At 37.9% G+C, this 17,825-nt stretch overlaps 1 protein-coding gene across 1 annotated transcript in view; it reads left to right on the forward strand.

The window, feature by feature from the left end:
• The first annotated feature begins 290 nt into the window (after positions 1-290).
• The window catches only part of MANSC1 (MANSC domain containing 1), a 29,297-nt gene continuing 11,762 nt past the window's right edge, over positions 291-17,825 (forward strand). The window contains exons 1-3 of the mRNA XM_044677708.1: positions 291-398; positions 10,644-10,978; positions 16,133-16,273. Coding sequence (XP_044533643.1) covers positions 10,756-10,978; positions 16,133-16,273 — 364 coding nt within the window. The 5' untranslated portion in view covers positions 291-398; positions 10,644-10,755. The remainder of the gene's footprint in view (positions 399-10,643; positions 10,979-16,132; positions 16,274-17,825) is intronic.

Consider the following 17,825-nt stretch of genomic DNA (forward strand, 5'->3'; position numbering starts at 1 on the left):
GACCCTTTTCGCAAGGACTCCAAGGGCTGGGTTCAGGCTGCCGGACCAAGTTCCAGAGTCAGCTTCGGGGCGGGTAGGGAGGAAGGGGCTAGATTTTGCGGAGAAGCAGCTCCGGGTTGCAGGGCTAATCTTCCAGCTTTCGCCCTTCCCCCATGCAAACTTTCGACGCTCGTGACGGAAGCAGGAACTTACTAACCGCAGAATCCTCCCAGAGCAATTACGTAAGATACAGGACCCCCCCTTTCCCTCCCCCCCGACTTTGCAGGCAATCTTCCGCAGGGAAATGCTTTTGGGACTTTGCCACCCTTCTCAGTGACCGTGGGTATCCCTGCAACTAAGTTCTTCCTGCCCCGGGCTGCGGGCGGCACCAGGCTTTTCTCTGGAATCCTTGGGCAAAGGTAATTGCGTTTCCATTCCTCGGCTTTATAAAACCGAGCCTTCCCCCACCCTAATTCCCAATGACACCCCCTGGGATCTGAGAAAGTAGCACCGCTCTCCTTCTCTGGTACTTCCTTCCTAGAGCAGGTACTGTCGTTTCCAGGGGATCTACCACCACCCTCTGTTAATTATTGATATTCTTAAGAGTTTTCCTGCGGGGCCAGATGGAGGTGGTGTAAGTATGTGTGGGGGGGAGGCTGGATGCGGATTTGTTCTAGAAGTGGTGTCCAGAGGGCAGAACTAGGAGTGGAAGTTGTTAAAAGGTTGATTCCTGCTCCATATAAGGAAAACCTTTTAAAAAAATTGTCAGATAAAGGCTTGGAAGATGGGAATTGCCAATCACTGGCAGGCTGCCAGCAGAAGTTGGAGATCACTTGTTGGGGATGTTGTAGGGAGGATTCTGGCTCCAATGTGATTTGTACTAGAAAGTCTCTGATGTCCTTCCAATTCTGAGATGCTGGGATCTGCAGGCTACTCCAGTGAGCCACTTCAGGAGCAGCAGGAGGAGTGCCAGGATCAGGGGGTGGAACATTATGATCTGGAAGAGACACCTAATCCAATGTCCAGAATGGTTGTGACCTTCTTAAGGTCATACAGGTTGCAGCCTGTCAATGTGCATTTATTAAGCACTTGCTGTGTGCTAGTCTGTGCTGTGCAATGTACTATGTAAAGAAAAGCAAAAGACAGTTCCTGCTCTCAAGGAGCTCCCAGTCTCCAGGGGGAAGCAACATGCAAATAACTATAGCCAATTAAGATACAGCTAGGATAGACTGGAGATAAATCAGCAGAAGGAAGGTAGAAGAATTAAGGGGGATGGGATAGGTTTCATGTAGAAGGTGGACTTTAAAGAAGTGAGAAGATGAAGAGGGGGAGAGAAAGAAGTCCAGGTATGGGGATAATCATGAAAATTGGATGGAATCTGGAAAGGGGATGGCTTGTTGGAGATCTAGCAAAGAGGCCAGTGTCGCTGAATTGAACAGTATGGGGGGGGGGGAGGAATAAGATGTAAAGAAGACTGGAAAGGTAGGGGACCGCCAGCCTGTGAAGGACCTCAAATGCCACTTTTCCTCTATGGGTAATGGAGAGGCACAGAAATTACTGAGTGAGGGAAGGGTAACGTGGTGAGACTCATGCTTTCGGAAGATCAGTTTGACAGCTAAGTGCAAGAATGATTAACGTGTAGAGAGGCAATGAATGCAGGGAGACCAACCAACAGGCTACTGCAGTAGTCTAGGCATGAGATGATGAGGGCCTGCCACAGGATGATGGCTTGGTCAGAGGACAGAAGGAGACATATATCTAGCAAAGAAAATGGACCCTTCTTGTAAAAAGAGTAAGGTCTGTAGTGTGGCTAGAAGGGAGGCAAATTAGCCTCTTCTTCCACTACCCTTCTCCAAAGGAAACTTTCATTCTTGCCAGGAAGGGAAGCAGGAGGCTAAGGCTGAAGGCCATTCCACACTCCTCAGAGAGAAGTGAGTACCGGACTAGAATTATATCTATTTACTCCCTTAAATATTATTTTTCTAGGGAATATAATCAGGTCCCATCTACCTTCTGATCATGTTGTCATTTGGAGGGGAAGAAGGACCCCAGGCTCTATATTCAAAGGTTGATCCCTTTCCTACCTAATACTAGTTCCATAATGTACATTCACAGTGAATAGCATAGAGGCCCATTTAGCCAAATTGTGTAGTAAAACAGAAATCAGAGGATTTATACATAGGAGACTATATACCAGGCAATAAGAGTAAAGGAGTTCTTCCACTGGGAACAAGATAATTCAACTCAACCAAGAGAAACAATAATGGTTCTTCCTCAAGGGGAAAATTCCCAAAAGTCTCTAGTATAGCAAGTTGGTAATAAGGACATAATGGAAACTGCTAGCTCCTTTTACATCTTCCCAGAGTTCTTTTCCTTCAGCAACCTGAAGTGAGGCTGGGTTCTTCCATCTCTTAAAACTAGAAATGCCTGAAGTGACTGGACCCTTGAAGAAGGCTTGACCAGTCCCCACAGGGCCTGGCCACTTGAAGAGTCCTAAAGGGGGACTAGTAAGTGCTGAAGCTCTTTGCCTCTCATCAACTCTACCCTACCTGGCGTGCTCTCTCTCTCTCTCTCTCTCTCTCTCTCTCTCTCTCTCTCTCTCTCTCACACACACACACACACACACACAGCAGGGCATTCATTTCTATCAATAAGGAGAGAGTCCCATACATATAGACCTAGGGACAGAAGATGAATTCAGAAGAGATGTAATGAAAATAAATTCAACCAGACTTGGCAAAAAATTTGATATGGGGGTGTGGGGTGGGGAGAGAATATGAGAGAGAATGAAGAATTGAGTATGACATTTGCCCAGGATTTAAACCCAGTTCCTCTAAATCAGGGGTAGGCAACGTATGGCTCTTTCTGCAGGAGCCATAAAGTCAATTTTTTTTTCAGGCGCTGTTACAGGAGCGCACTGTGGGCACTGTACGGCTCTCACGAAATTACATTTTAAAAAATGTGGCATTTATGGCTCTCACGGCCAAAAAGTTGCCGACCCCTGCTCTAAATCTATTCCACTTTGCATTCCACTTCCTTCTTCCAGGGATTTTTCTTAAACTTTATAGTGTTTCATTGGTGCCTATCTTTCCCCCAATACAAGGAGATACAAAAAGAGACTTTCTGGCTCCTCTTGGTGCCTTGTCATCAAAGAGTAAAAAGGCTATATGAGGGCCTGAGGTTAGCAGGAAAAATTTAGTAACCATGTTTTTTTTAATCTAATTTTTAGCCTACTCCATCCATATAGAAGCTAATAACTGGGTTATTATCTATAAAATGCTTATTAAAAACATTTTTATATACCATGGATTCTTCTACTGTGGGTCTAGTCATACATCTCACACCCTATTATATTGTGGTGCATAATGCATTCCAACAATTTAAATTGCCAAACATTATTAAGCACATTTTGCACAAGGCCCTGTGTAGAATCCAATGGGAAAGAGAACAAGTACACAAATATCTATGAACTACTACAACCTTCCTTTTGGCTTGAGTTTTTTTTTTAAACGCCTACCTTCCCTCTTAGAATCAAAACTGTGTATTGGTTCCAAGAAAGAAGAGTGTTAAGGGCTAGGAATGGGGGTTAAGTGACTTTTGACTTGAGTTTTAACCTGCTAGTAAAAGGCGAGATTTTTTGTAAGAAAAATTTAAAACTAACCTATTCTAAGGTATAAATAAAGATTCTTGGATCTTTTGTAACTACGGTTCTGATGGAAATGATAACAAAGAGGAAGATATTAAGGGAGACACTATGGAATCATATTAGATGATCAATCTGGTTTGAATCCTCATTCTATTGCCTATATCAGTGGTTCCCAAACTTTTTTGGCCTACCTCCCCCTTTCCAGAAAAAATATTACTTAGCCCCCTGGAAATTAATTTTTTTATTTTAATAGCAATTAATAGGAAAGATAAATGCACCTGTGGCCATCATTGTTCCCCTGGATCGCTGCATCACCCACCAGGGGGCAGTGGCACCCACTTTGAGAATCACTGGCTTATATGATCTTGGGCTAGTGACCTAGCCTCTTAGAGTTTCAATTTCTTGGAATGGAAAATGGATCTCTATGGTCCTTTCCCAAGCAAAACTCTATGATTTGTGAAGGGGACATAGAAATCAGAGCTTGGGGCACCCAAAACTGGTGATTTTTTCACCTACCTCAAAGGTTTCTTCAGGTCAGTTTCTACCTCTTAGTTCACTAATGCTTGCCTTATGATAAAATAATAACCAAGTATTATCACTGGCAAAAGGAAAACAAAGGAGACAAAACAAAAGGTTCAGACCCCTGTTAGAAAAAGGTAATAATGTATAAGCTAGCACAAGGAATATGTAGCATAATCTTGATAAAGGAGAATGGCCAAAATAGGAAACTTTACCTCCTCACCTCTAGAATGCAATCATCATCATCATCATCATCATCATCATCATCAATCATCATCATCATCATCATCACTCTTATATAGCACTCTCTATATGCCAAGCAGTGTGCTTTTTAGCACTTGAATGAAGACAGATATTCTTATCTTCTGCTCTCTCCTCTGGTGAGGTGGTAGTAGACACCAGAAAGAAGTGTTTCCCAAAATCAGATTAAATAAATATATTTTCTAATGCCTTTCTGCAGTGCTTTGTTTGGTTTAAGTATTAGTGAGATGTTACCATGCATTATGAGAGACAGTATAGCATAAAGAATAGAAAGCCAGCCTTAGCAGTCAAGAAGATGTTCAAGCTACCCTATCTTGAATAACATATTTATCTCTCATTGCCTCCAGCCTACTTTCCTTATAGAAGTTACAGACAAGTTGCCAGTTTGTAAGGGTAAAGGAAGTTTTCCCACTGGAAGTAATCTCTTATTTAAAAGATAGATAGATATAGATAGATATAGATATGTATATATGTATGTATTTTTTACCAATTACATGTAATAACAATTTTCCACATAAGTTTTCTAAAGTCATATGATCCAAATTGTCTCCCTCCTTCACTTCCTTCCCCCTTCCTGGAGATGGTAAACGATTTGATTTACATTATACATATTTCCATATTGTTCATTTTTGTAAGAGAATAATCATATAAAGCCAAATCCCCAAAATAAAAATCCAAATGAACTAAAGTAAAAAATAGTCTGCTTTGATCTGCATTCTGAATACAATAGTTCTTATTCTGGATGTGGATAGTCTTTGTCACAAGTCCTTTGGCATTTTCCTAGGTCATTGTATTGTTGACAGCAGCTGTCTTTCACAGTTGATCATTCTACAATATTGTTACTGGGTACAATTTTCTCCTGGTTCTCCTTATTTCACTCTGCATCAGTTCATGTAGGTCTTTCCCGATCTTTTTGAAATCATCCTGTTCATTGTTCCTTATAGCACAATAGTACTCCATGACTATCATATACCACAATTTGTTCAGCTATTCCCCAGTTGAGGGACATTCCCTTACTTTCCAATTCTTTACCACCACAAAAGTAGACTACTGTAGATGTTTTTGTACAAATAGGTCCTTTCCCTCCTTTTTTTTTTTAAATCTCTTTGGGATACAGGCCTAGTAGTGGCATTACTGGATCAAAGGGTATGCACTGTTTTATAACCCTTTAGGCATTGTTCCAAATTGCCCTCCAGAATGGCTAGATCAATCATAACTCCATCAACAGTGCATTAGTACACTGGGAATTCTTTCAACTGAAATATTAAAATAACAATTAGATCTATGATCTCATTGATTTAGATTTTTTTCCTCCAAAGATATTGAAACCCATTCATACCCACCCATTTCCTTTCCTTATTTTTATAAATAATATATGTAATACTGGAATTAATTGTTCCTTGAATATTTGAAAGGAGTTTCTTCTAAACCCATCTTCTCCTGTTCCCCCCCCCCCCCTTGGGAAATTCCTTTATGGCATATTCAATTTCTTTTTTGAGGTTGGGTTATTTAAATCTTTTCTCTCTTGTTTTATCAATCTTGGTATTTTACATTTTAAAAAAAATTTCCATTCTTTTATGTTATTAGTTTTATTAGTATATGATTACAAAATATTTCTAATAATTTTCTTTGTTTCCTTTTCACTTGTGACTTTTTTTTCATTTTTAAACTGGTAACTTGGTTTTCTTCTTTTTAAAATTAAATTAGATTGAAGCTTAGTAGCTTCTAGTTTGACTTGCCAATTTGACATTTTTACTTTCTCAATTTTATCTCTTCTTACATTTTCAGATTTTGTAGCTTTTTATTTAATTGAGCTTCTCGATTTGTTGATTTTTTAGTTTTTAAAATTACACACCCAGTTCATTGATGAGATAGATTTTCTCCTCAAGGAATTCTTTGGTTGCATCTCAAAAGTTTTAGTATGTTGATATTTTCTTGGATGAAATTATCATTTTTTATGATATATTATTTGACCTACCATCAAGTTTTAATCTTTTCTTCAAGTTCTCTTTATTATTATTTTTTTTATTTTGGTCAGTAAATTATCTATTCAATATCTTTGTTTTTCTGCATCTATTTTATTTATGAGGCTTTTATGCCCAAGGATAGTTTTTTTAATGTCATATAGAACATATTTGTGTGTGTTCAAATCATTTGTTTTTAATTCAGTAATCACTAGAGATCTATTTACTAAATCTAGTTTTTTCTGAAATTCTATTCAAATCCTTAATTCCTTTCATGTTTATCTTTTTGTTAGATTTGTTGAGGCATACTGAGATGCCCAACTATTTTAGTTTTGCTGTCTATTTCTCCCAGTAATTTAATAGTTTTCCTTTAAATATTTAGTTGTTGTGCCATTCATTGTACATATGGTATCATTGTTGTTCAGTTGTCCAGCTCTATCAGACTTGTTGTGACCTCGTATAGGATATTCTTTTTTTTTTTTTAAACCCTTAACTTCTGTGTATTGGCTCCTAGGTGGAAGAGTGGTAAGGGTGGGCAATGGGGGTCAAGTGACTTGCCTAGGGTCACACAACTTGGAAGTGTCTGAGGCTGGCTTTGAACCTAGGACCTCCTGTCTCTAGGCCTGACTCTCAATCCACTGAGCTACCCAGCTGCCCCCCCCCCCCCTTACAGGATATTCTTGACAAAGATTAGAATGGTTTGCCATTTCTTCTCCAGTGGCTTAAGGTAAACAGAGGTTAAGTGACTTGCCTAGGGTCATACAGCTAGAGTCTGAGGCCAGCCAGGTTTGAACACTAATCTTCCTGACTTCCTGATGCCATCACTTTATCCACTGAGCCACCTACCTGCCTTCCTTCTGGGTATGTGTAAAGAATTTATATTATTTCATTATCTATGGTGCTTTCATGCATAATGTAGTTTTCCTGCTAATCTTTAAAAAAACAAAACCAAACTTTAGCAGCTTTTTACTGCTACTTTGCCTGGGATCATGATTGTCACATCTGCTTTTTCAAATTTGCCTAAGGCATAAATTCTGTCCCTCATATTAACTGTGTGAATCTTTATGTTTCTGGTATATGTCTTACTAACAACATCTCAGTGGAGTCAGTTTTCTAATCCATTCTCCTTCCTTCAGTTTTATGGGTGTATATTCATCTCATTCAAGTTCACAGTTATAACTACTTATTATGAGTATTTGCTGCCATCAAATTCTCTTTTATTTTACTCTCTCTTTGTTTCTCCATTCTTTACAATGAAGAAGGTGGTAAAAGAAAAGGAATGTGATGGACACTAGTGATCTCTGATTGAAGTGGTCTGCTCCTACTCCTCTGACCTTCCTTTCTTCTTAGTCAAAACTATTGGGAATGACTCTTGTACCTTTTCTCATTTTAAGCCTCCCTTTGAAGTTGAAGTTTGTTTTCCCTGTGACTCTTCCCTCCCACCCTCTGCATTCACTCTCTTGGTGAGGGCGAGCCCTTTCTGGTTCTGTCCCTTCTATAGTCTGGTTGTCTCTGATGCTACACTACCATAATTCCAGAGGAGGTAACTGTGACCAGATCTGGCTCTCTGTTGCAACTCCTGTCTTTTGTCTTCTTTCCTGTCAGCTCAGTACAGATAGTTGACCAAGCCCTTCTCTATATCCTTCTCCTTGTATAATTTCCAGTTGGAAGTTCTTTTCATCCTCAACAGGTTCTACTTGGATGTTGATCTCAGACCTCCTATGAGGTCCTGGACAGTATGCCTAGTTAAGTTGGCATTTTCTCCTAAATACTCTTGCTGAGGGCCTCACCCTAACTCCCAGGGCAGTGACCTGTAAGGCCTGGCTCTGCCTCACCCTGCATCTCCAACTTTTTAGGGCTAAGGCCTCATTAGTTTCAAGCCCCAGTTACTGGAGCTCACATTGACTTCCTTCTCTCTTGGAGTAGTGCCAGGATCAGGACATTTTGGGCCCTGTGACATTGGGCTAGATTCCGACCTCCTGGAAGTTTCTTACACAGAGTACCTGCAGGTTTCATGCCATGTACCAAAGCTGTGTTCTGCCTCTCCTGTGCGACCCCTGGTCATCTTCTTGTGAGGTCCTGGACTGGATAGAGGGGTTTACTTCTTTTTCTTCCTAGTCTTCTTGATCATTGATATTTCTGGTCTCCTTTTGTTGGAGTGCATGTGGCTGGGCTCCTCTGTGACCCTTCACATTACCATATTAACCAGAAGTTCTCTTAATAATCATATGTTGCATCCTGCTCATTCCCACCATGAGCCTTTCCATTGCCTTCCATGTGATATTAATGTCCTATCATTAATAGAATATTGGATTCATTGTTTCATAGCCATGAAGAAACACGAGTAGAATGTTGATATTCAAACATATAGACCAACATCTTGTACCATATATCAGGATAAAGTCAAAATGTATACTTGATCTAGAAATCAAAGGTGACACCGTAAACATATAAGGGGAAGATGAAAAAGTTTACCTTTTAGAATTATGGAGATGGGAACAACTTATGATCCAACAAGACATAGAGAACATTACAAAAAATGAAATGGATAATTTTGATTATAGTAAATTAATTATATGTATAAAACCAATGCAATCAAGATTAGAAGGGAACAACGTATTGGGGGAGGGATTTTATAGCAGGTGTTTTTGAGAAAGGCCTACTCTCTCAAATATATAAAGAACTGACTCAAATTTCAAAGAATACAGAACATTCCACATTTCAGCTGAAAAAGTCATCAAAGGATATGAATAGATAGTTCTCAGGGATCTGTAGTCATATGAAAAAATGCTCCAAATCAAACAACTTTGAAATACTACCCTACATCTATCAGATTGGGTGACATGACTGAAAATATTGGAGGGGATGTGGGAAAAATTGGGACACTAATACATTGTTGACAGAACTGAGAACTGATACAACCAAATGAAACCATACTCAAAGGGCTATAAAATTATGCATACCTTCTGACCCAGCAATACCACTACTGGTTTGTATCCCAAAGAGATAAGGGAAAAGGATCTACCTGTACCAAAATATTTTTAGCTGCTCTTTTTTCCTCAAATGGGAAATGGCTGAACAAAATATAGTATGTGGTTGTAATGGAACACTATAGTGCCATAAGAAATGGTGGATAGGATCAGTTCAGAAAAACCTGGAAAGACTTATACGAGCTGATGCAAGTGAAGTGAGCAGAACCAGGAGAACAAATATATAGATTAATAGAAATATATTGTACAATGACCAGGTATGAAAGACTAAACTATTATCAGCAAAACATGTTTCCATTTTGTTCACAAGGGAGCCATGTCAAAAAAAAAAAAGCTATCCTCAGCTAAAAAAGAAACTGTTGGAGTCTGACTACAGATCAAAGCATGTCATCTTGCATTTTATTTCTTTCATGTATTTTTTATTATATGTATGATTTGTGTGTTCTGTCAAGGCATGAGCAATATGGAAATATGTATTGCATGAAAGCACTGGTATAATATATATCAGACTATTTACCATTACCATACCAGGGAGAAGAAGAAGAGATGGAGGGAGAAAATTTGAACCTGAAAATGTCGAAATTTGTCAAATTTTTCAAAATTTGTTTCTACATGTAACTGAAAATATTTTTTAAAAAAGACAGAATTTAATTTCCATGAGAATTTTGGGGTCATTAAATTTCCAACTTTTTGAAGGTAATCCAGCCCTTTCTTCTCTTTTTTTGGACTCAATTTGTGATTTGTACTACCAATTCCAAATATACGTGAAACTAAAAGAGGGAGGTTTGTATGTCAATAGGGTCAAACTCAAATAGAAATGGATCCCTGCTACTCCATATTGACTTAGAAAACTACAAATTAACATTATTATATTATATCTTGAAATTTATTTTGTTAAACATTTTTCAATTATGTTTTAATCTGGTTAGGGCAGCACTTGAGAGTTTTGTAGAGACATGCAGCCTCAGCCAAGGGTTGGGCCTTCTACTTTAACAATGATGAAATGCTAGATCTAAAACAAGAATAATATCAGCGACTAGTGGTAAACCTCTGTTGGTTTTTATGATTAGTTTGTTTCAAATACATTTCTCACCAGCTAATAATCAAAATAGATGAACTTACTATTTGGGGTGTTTTATATTTTATGTACTTTCTGTATCATACATTATCATGACCACTAATAAACTAATAATGTTATCAAGTGTGAATTAAATGGAATTTTTCTTAGCTTTATGTGCTGAAGGAAGCCCTTTCTTATTCTTTTTTTTCTTCCATTTGTTCCAGATCAACAGAGTTCCAAAGAGTTCTATTGTATGGAAATTACTTCTGAAGCAATAAAAAAAATAGAGAGAATCACTTTTTAATTTTGAAAACTAAGTCTTTGTTAAAATCATAAATGTCCTTCAGAGTAAAGTTGGGTCTGACTTACGCTTTTGCAATGATTTGTGCTCTGCTGCCAGCACAATCAATCAGTCTGAATTGCCCTACTGAGAGCCTCGAAGATATGGTGATTGACATTCAGTCATCTCTTGCTAATGGAATTCGAGGTATTGAGCCCATACATACAGAAACTCACGAAGACTGTATTAATTCTGGCTGTCTGACCAAAAACATAACAGGTAAAAAAAAGTTTTTCTTTGTTTTTGTTTCCTTTTTCCCCTTAGGTTTTGTACATATATTGTTTGATATGAATAAATATTTGGGATGATGAGAACTAAATTCTCTTACCCTGAATGAGCAATTTTCAATAGAGAATTTTTAAAGCAGTTCTTTGGATCACAAAGAAAAGTCTGTGATACAAAAAAACAAACTGTGAACAATATCCTGAAGTGGACAAAAATATCTCTGAGTTTTAAGTTTAAAAAAGAAGAGGCATTGTTTCTTAAGGAGGTACTTGAGGAAATAATCCAAAGCAAATAACACCTTTACTACAACCATTTAAATCAAAATAAAGCCAAAGGTTATGAAACTTTAGAGAGGCTTAGGAGAAGACAAAAGAAGAAGAAAGCCCTTTAAAAAATATCCTTGTGTCTCAAGTTGTACAATGTGCACAATGGGGACCAGTGATCCTGGCAATTTAGGATTTGGAGAAGTCTCAATTTTCGTAGTTACCAAAACCAGAACAGATTTGCAGAATTTTCAATCTGTTGAGAAGAAGGAAATAAGAATATTATCTTGCATTTGTTTGACTGAGGAATGGGGAGATGGAGAATCATGTGATCATGTGACATAAGGCAATAAACCTCATGTTTGTTAAGGGATGGTTGAGCACTAAGCATTGCCTGATAAGTGGAAACCTGACTGCCTATGTAATGTCAGAAACATTTAGTCGATTCAAGATGTATTTATTTATATATGTATACTTTGTATAGAACCCAGGGTAAAAAGTCCAAGATGTAGCAACCTCTACTATGAAGGAGTTTGCATTTTACTGGGGTACAAAGAGGTATCCAAAGAGATTCAAAGTAACTTGAGGAAAAGAAGTAAATCCACTCTAGTATCACAGTAGCAATTGGGGGTGTCACAGAAGGCTTTGCACAGAGGAGGTAGCATATAGAGATGAGGTCCCCGTGCATTTAAGTCATTGTGGACAGTTTATACAAGGGAATACAAGAGAATGGAGGTGGAATATTGAGCTTGGTGTGCAGCTGGCAGATTAGTTTGGCTGAACTCTAGGATACAAAAAGGAGAGTAATGTAACGTTGGAAAGTTCAATGGTAGAAATGCAGGTGGAAGAGTTTCTATTTTATCTTAGTGATGATAGGGAGTCACTATAGTAGAGAAATAACATGGTCAGGGTAAGAGCAGATGGACAAATTCTTGTTCTCTCCACCTTTTCCTCCAGGCTGGTTGGAGATATTAGAGCAAAGTCAAACGACCAGAAGATGGCAATGATCAGGTCTTTAGTTAGCCCCACCTGTTCTTCCAAGTTAGCCCCACCTGTTCTTCCAGTCTTTATAGATGGGGCCAGAGTGAGGGGTGTTATATTTAAGGTCCAGCCAGCACAGGGCACCTTATGGAATACAGGAGGTGAGGAAGAGAAATGAGTGGAGAATGATTCAAAGTTACAGGTTTGAGTGGGGTTAGGACTTTTATTTCAATTGAGATAATTTCTCATTAAGGGGAAAGGGAGGCTTCCCTCAGCATTTGTTTGGTCCAGGAAACCTGAGTGTTTGGCTTCTTTGCCCTTTTATGAAGCATAAAATCTCCAGCCTATGGATAATTGGGGCTCTGGAGGTTTTAGTAAAATTCCTGTTGATTGCCCTATGAGGATGGATGCCTTCTTAAATAAGTATTATCAGTTGCTATGGAGAGATAAAGAAGAGTAGTGTTTCATTTAAATTTAATTAGGAATCATATTCTTTTTAGTCTTATCACATTTTAATGTTTTTGTATTGCATTTTATTCTCCACAGATGCTCATCCTCATCCTGAGCCTGAATCGGTGGACTAGACTAAGCTAGATTTGGGCCAGAATACAGAGTAACTGGGATGATGGGATGTTCTCAACAGAAATAGGAAGGTTTTGACATGTTGGGTTTGAGAGGTTGATGGGACAAACAGGTGGAAATGCCCAGCAGGCAATAGGTGACACAATTTCATAAGTGTGAAATTCAAGAGAGAGATTAGGGAATAAAATTTAGGAGTAATTTGCATAGAAATAATAATGAAATCTGTGGGAGCTGATGAGACAACTTAGAGAAGAAGAGAACCCTGGACAAAGCCTGGGGGAGATAACCATACTCAGTGCATGTATCTAAAACAGAAAACTGAAAGAAGCAGACAGGAGAAAAAAATGACAGTAATAATAATTAAGGAATATTTTGCTGGGGGGCAGCTGGATAGCTCAGTGGGTTGAGAACCAGGCCTAGAGATGGAAGGTCCTAGGTTCAAATCCACCCTCAGACACTTCCTAGCTGTGTGACCCCGGGCAAGTCCCTTAACCCCCATTGCCTAGCCTTTACTGCTCTTCTGCCTTGGAATCAATGCACCGAGAGGCAGAGGGTAAGGATTAAAAAAAAAGAAGAAATATTTGACCCTATGAATAGCATATTTAATTATTTAATTGAATAGTAGATGTCTTAATTCCCAGTTAAAGTATTAAAAAGAAGAGTATTATTAACATGTGTTCTATTATCATAATATACTAATTTCAAAAAGTAATAAAGAAATTACAGATCTAAATTGCTTGTTTTTAAAACTGCAAATAAGATACAGAGAGAATTAAATGGGATAAAAGAAAACATTCTTTTTAAGTACATGTAGAACCTACATGAACCTAATCAAATAAGCCTGTTGCAAGTTCATGAAGTCAGGAATTATGCATGCTACATTTCCATACCACAGAGTAATAAAATTAGAAATAAATAACAATTATATGAGTATACTATATAAAACTACACAGAAACCAAAAGTAATTTTTAAAAGACTGTATTAAAGAAAAAAATTAAAATGATTGAACATTTAAAAGAAAATGTCTTCAATAGTTTCACATTTCAAAATCTATGGAATACTGGCAAAGCAGTTCTTAGAAGTATAGTTTTATGCTTGAATGCCTATTTTAATAAGAGGAAAAGGAAAAAATAAGTTAAACATGTGCCTAGAAAAGGAACCAAGGAATATTCTACAGAGAAGTTAAAAAAGACAGAGAATGAAGTTAAAACCCAAAGTGAATAAAATAGGAAATTAAAGAATAATTATGATGATAAATATAATAAACTTTTATAAAGAAAACAAGTAAAACTGACAAATTTTTAACAAATTTAATTTTTCAAAAAGGAGAGAGAAAACAAGGTTAGGGAGAAACTGCAAAGAGGCAGATTTAGGCTTCATATAAGGAAAAGCTTAACAATTAAAGCTAAAGAAAAGTATGAGGCATTACTTCAGGAAGTAGTGAGTTCCTTCTCGTTGAAGCTCTTCAAGTAAAGACCGGATGGCCACTTGTAGGGGATTTTGTAGAGAGAATTGTTTCAGCTATAGGTTGTACAAGATGTTCATTGAGGTCTCTTCCAACTCTGAAATTTGATGATTCTCTACAGAGAAAGGCAATGAAGTGTCATAGAAAGATATAAGATTCAGAGTCCAAAGACCTCAATTCAAATTCTGGCTATGAAACTTACTAATATGACCTTTGACAAATTACTTAACATCCCAGTTTCCTCATTTGTAAAATTAAGTGGCTAAATGTATCTATCTCCAAAATATTTAGGCCACAGAATGGATCTGGTTGCTCCTGCTCCATTCCGTTCCTTGGGATGTCTTTTAATGGTCATGGACTTGGTCCTTCCAGCTACTCTGTTCTTGTAGGAAATTAGACAAGGCCTCTCAAGAACTTGGGATGAGCACATCCTTGTCAACTATAGTCCTTCCAGTAAAATGGAAGATCAGAAGGCTTTAAAGGGTGGGTGATAAGCATTTATTAAGTGCCTGCATTGCCAAACACTGAAGTAAGTGCTTTACAAATATTTCACTTGATCTTCACAACAACCTTGTGAGGTAGGTGCTGTTATGATTCTCATTTTATAGTTTTGGAAATTGAAACAATCAGAGGTTATATAAGTTGCTGGTAAGTTGTCTGAAGCTGGATTTGGACTGAGGTCTTCCTGACTCTAAGATCTATCCATTTAAACACTATAGAGGTCCTCTGTGGAGCATTTATAGGATGCCATGAACAAGATGAGAAAGTTTAAATGCAATATGAACTTCAGGGAGTGCCCATATTTATGAGATCCCAGATTCTAGCCATGAGGAATGAGATGTTTTCTTGTGTATTCCTCAGAAACATCAGTGTTTGCTTTTTCAGTCATTCAGGCTGGTTTCCATTCATAGGTATCTTCATTTATATTATTTATATTCATTGTATATATTCTTTGTTTGGTTGTATATATTTCAATTTGTTTCAGTTCTTGAAAAATCTTCCCATGTTACCTCCATATATAGTAACACCGTTTGTTCAGTCACTTGCCATTCATTAAGTACTCACTTTGTTTCCAATTTTTTGTAACCACAAGTGAATAAAACATATTAGCATAATCCTATATCATAAATCAATTAAGATAGGTTAGTGTAAGAAGAATAAACAAATATAGAAAGATCATTAAGAATCAGTACAAAGGGGGTCAGGTAGGTGGCTCAGTGGATTGAGAGCCAGGTCCAGAGATGAGAGGTCCTGGGTTCAAATATGGTCTCAGACACTTCCTCGCTGTGTGACCCTGGGCAAGTCACTTAACCCCCATTGCCTAGCCCTTACCACTCTTCTGCCTTAGAACCAATATATGTATTGATTCCAAGATGGAAAATAAGGGTTAAAAAAAAAGAATCAGTACAGAGAAAAATTATATCATAAGAACAGAGTACACACAAATTACAGCCATATAAAAGTACTAAGTGAGAGTGAATAGATAAGCAAAGCTGATGGAGACTTAGAGGAAATTACTTATATGATTATGGACATTTTATGTGTTGTAATTAATTATACAAAACTAAGTAGTGATAAAGGTTAAGTTTTATGTATATTTAGTTCTAAATTTACAATAAATAAACTATGATTCAAATACACAATAAAATTCACTTTACTTTTATAAAAGGAAAGGAAATGATTTAACTATTTTGGTTGCAAACAAAGGTGAATATTGTAAACAAAGATGATGTTGTATGACGAGAGGATATAAAATACATTTGCTTCTCAGTGTGTAGACTGTCATAGTAACACATAAGAAATTGCATGGTTCTTTTAACTTTGTAAAATGTCTAATTTGAAGCATTTCTTTGTAGGGAGAAAAGAATGTAATTTAATCATCTTTGATACTCGGAAGGCAACAAAACAACCAAATTGCTACTTGTTCTATTGCCCCAGTGAAGAAGCTTGTCCTCTGAAACCAACAAAGGGAGTTATGACTTTTAGGATTCTGAAAGGTAATATAACTTAAAAAAATTTAAATAAGCGGTTCATGTCTATCATTTTTTTACTATTTCTCTTTTTTATTTTATTTCCATATTTTGATAATGGAGTGTTTAAATTCCCAGCTATATGAATTTAACTGTCAAGTTGCTTGATTCTCATGAGTGTTATATTGGACCTCTGGGAGCTTGAAGATCACTTTTGATTGACAAATAAGTCAGTTGGATGGAATGTTCCCAGGGAGTCATTCGAGAGGCAGGAGGAGGAGCAGTTAAGAATCCTGAAAGGGTTCTGGGTCTTGGACCTGTGCTGAGGCTGGAGATCGGTGGATCCTGGTCTTGGAGTGAGAGGTGCAAACATCTCTCTCTGAAAACTCTTTCTGTACTTGAGATACCGTGCCAACCTGTACCTGACCACCACCTTGGTGTCTACTGCCCCTAGATATTAGGAATTACATCATCTAGATATCTAGGTTTCCCAGGGCCCAGGAGGGATCCGGGAAGTGGGCAGGAGACGAAGAAGAGGGTGGAAATAACTCAACTGTAAGGCTGAAGATCTAGTGAAGAAGAAGTCAAAATATCCCAACAGTTTACCTACTCTGGTTTAGTCCTGGCCAGGCTGAACCAGAGGAAGTTACATTGATTCTTCATCTGCCAGCAGTTGAGATTTCATTAGCAACCAGTGGAGTAGGGTCTCCTATACCACAGTCCTTTACTCTTATCCTTCTTATTAATATAAAGTTTAAAGTACTTTCCTAAAGCAGTGTCAAACTTGTTTTGGGAAGGGAGAAATCGCAGTCAGAATACAAGGCGTTATCCTAGCTAAAGAGCCCAAATCAATATATCAACTAACCCCAGGTGGGTCCTGAAGGGATATACCTCCTAGACCTGAAGGATCCTGCCTGGGCAACTGTTATAAGGGAGAAGGGTCATCTTATTCTCTCTGTACACCAATTTACAATCTCAAACATATCAAGAGACTCCCAATTATTATAACATAAGATGTGGTACATATTTATCAAATTTTTTTACCCATTCATCAGTATGCAATATTCTTCTCTTTCTCTTTCAATGTTTTCTAGTTTGAATTGCACTTTATAGGATACTATCAGTGTAATAAGGAACTTCTGGGACAAGATGGAGGACATCTTGAGTGACAGGAACGTCAGTTGAAGACTTTGGAATGTGCCCAGGGTGGCATGAGCCAGGGCCAAAAGACAGTTGGAACCACCCCTATAAATACCCTGGGATAGCAGCACACTTGGTCTCATTTTTGAGAAATCTTGGGAGGAGGGTGAATTGGAGGGAGGGGAGGCCCTAGACCTGCAATCCAGCATCCATATCTGAGTGCCAGAGGAAATCAGTTACCTGCTACTAATAGAGTTGAGAGAGAACAACACCACAGCCAACAAGAAGATCATCACTAACCTTCCTTATCCTTTGGTTTGTGCCACGGCCGGGTCCAGCCAGGGATTGAGAGAGGGAGAAGAGAGCTCCAGCCTATTATCAAATCCATCATCCATTTGATTTAGACCACCTTTATTCATTTAGATTTAGCTTAGCATTC

This window comes from Gracilinanus agilis, chromosome 5, assembly GCF_016433145.1.
Source record: "Gracilinanus agilis isolate LMUSP501 chromosome 5, AgileGrace, whole genome shotgun sequence".
NCBI lineage: Eukaryota > Metazoa > Chordata > Mammalia > Didelphimorphia > Didelphidae > Gracilinanus > Gracilinanus agilis.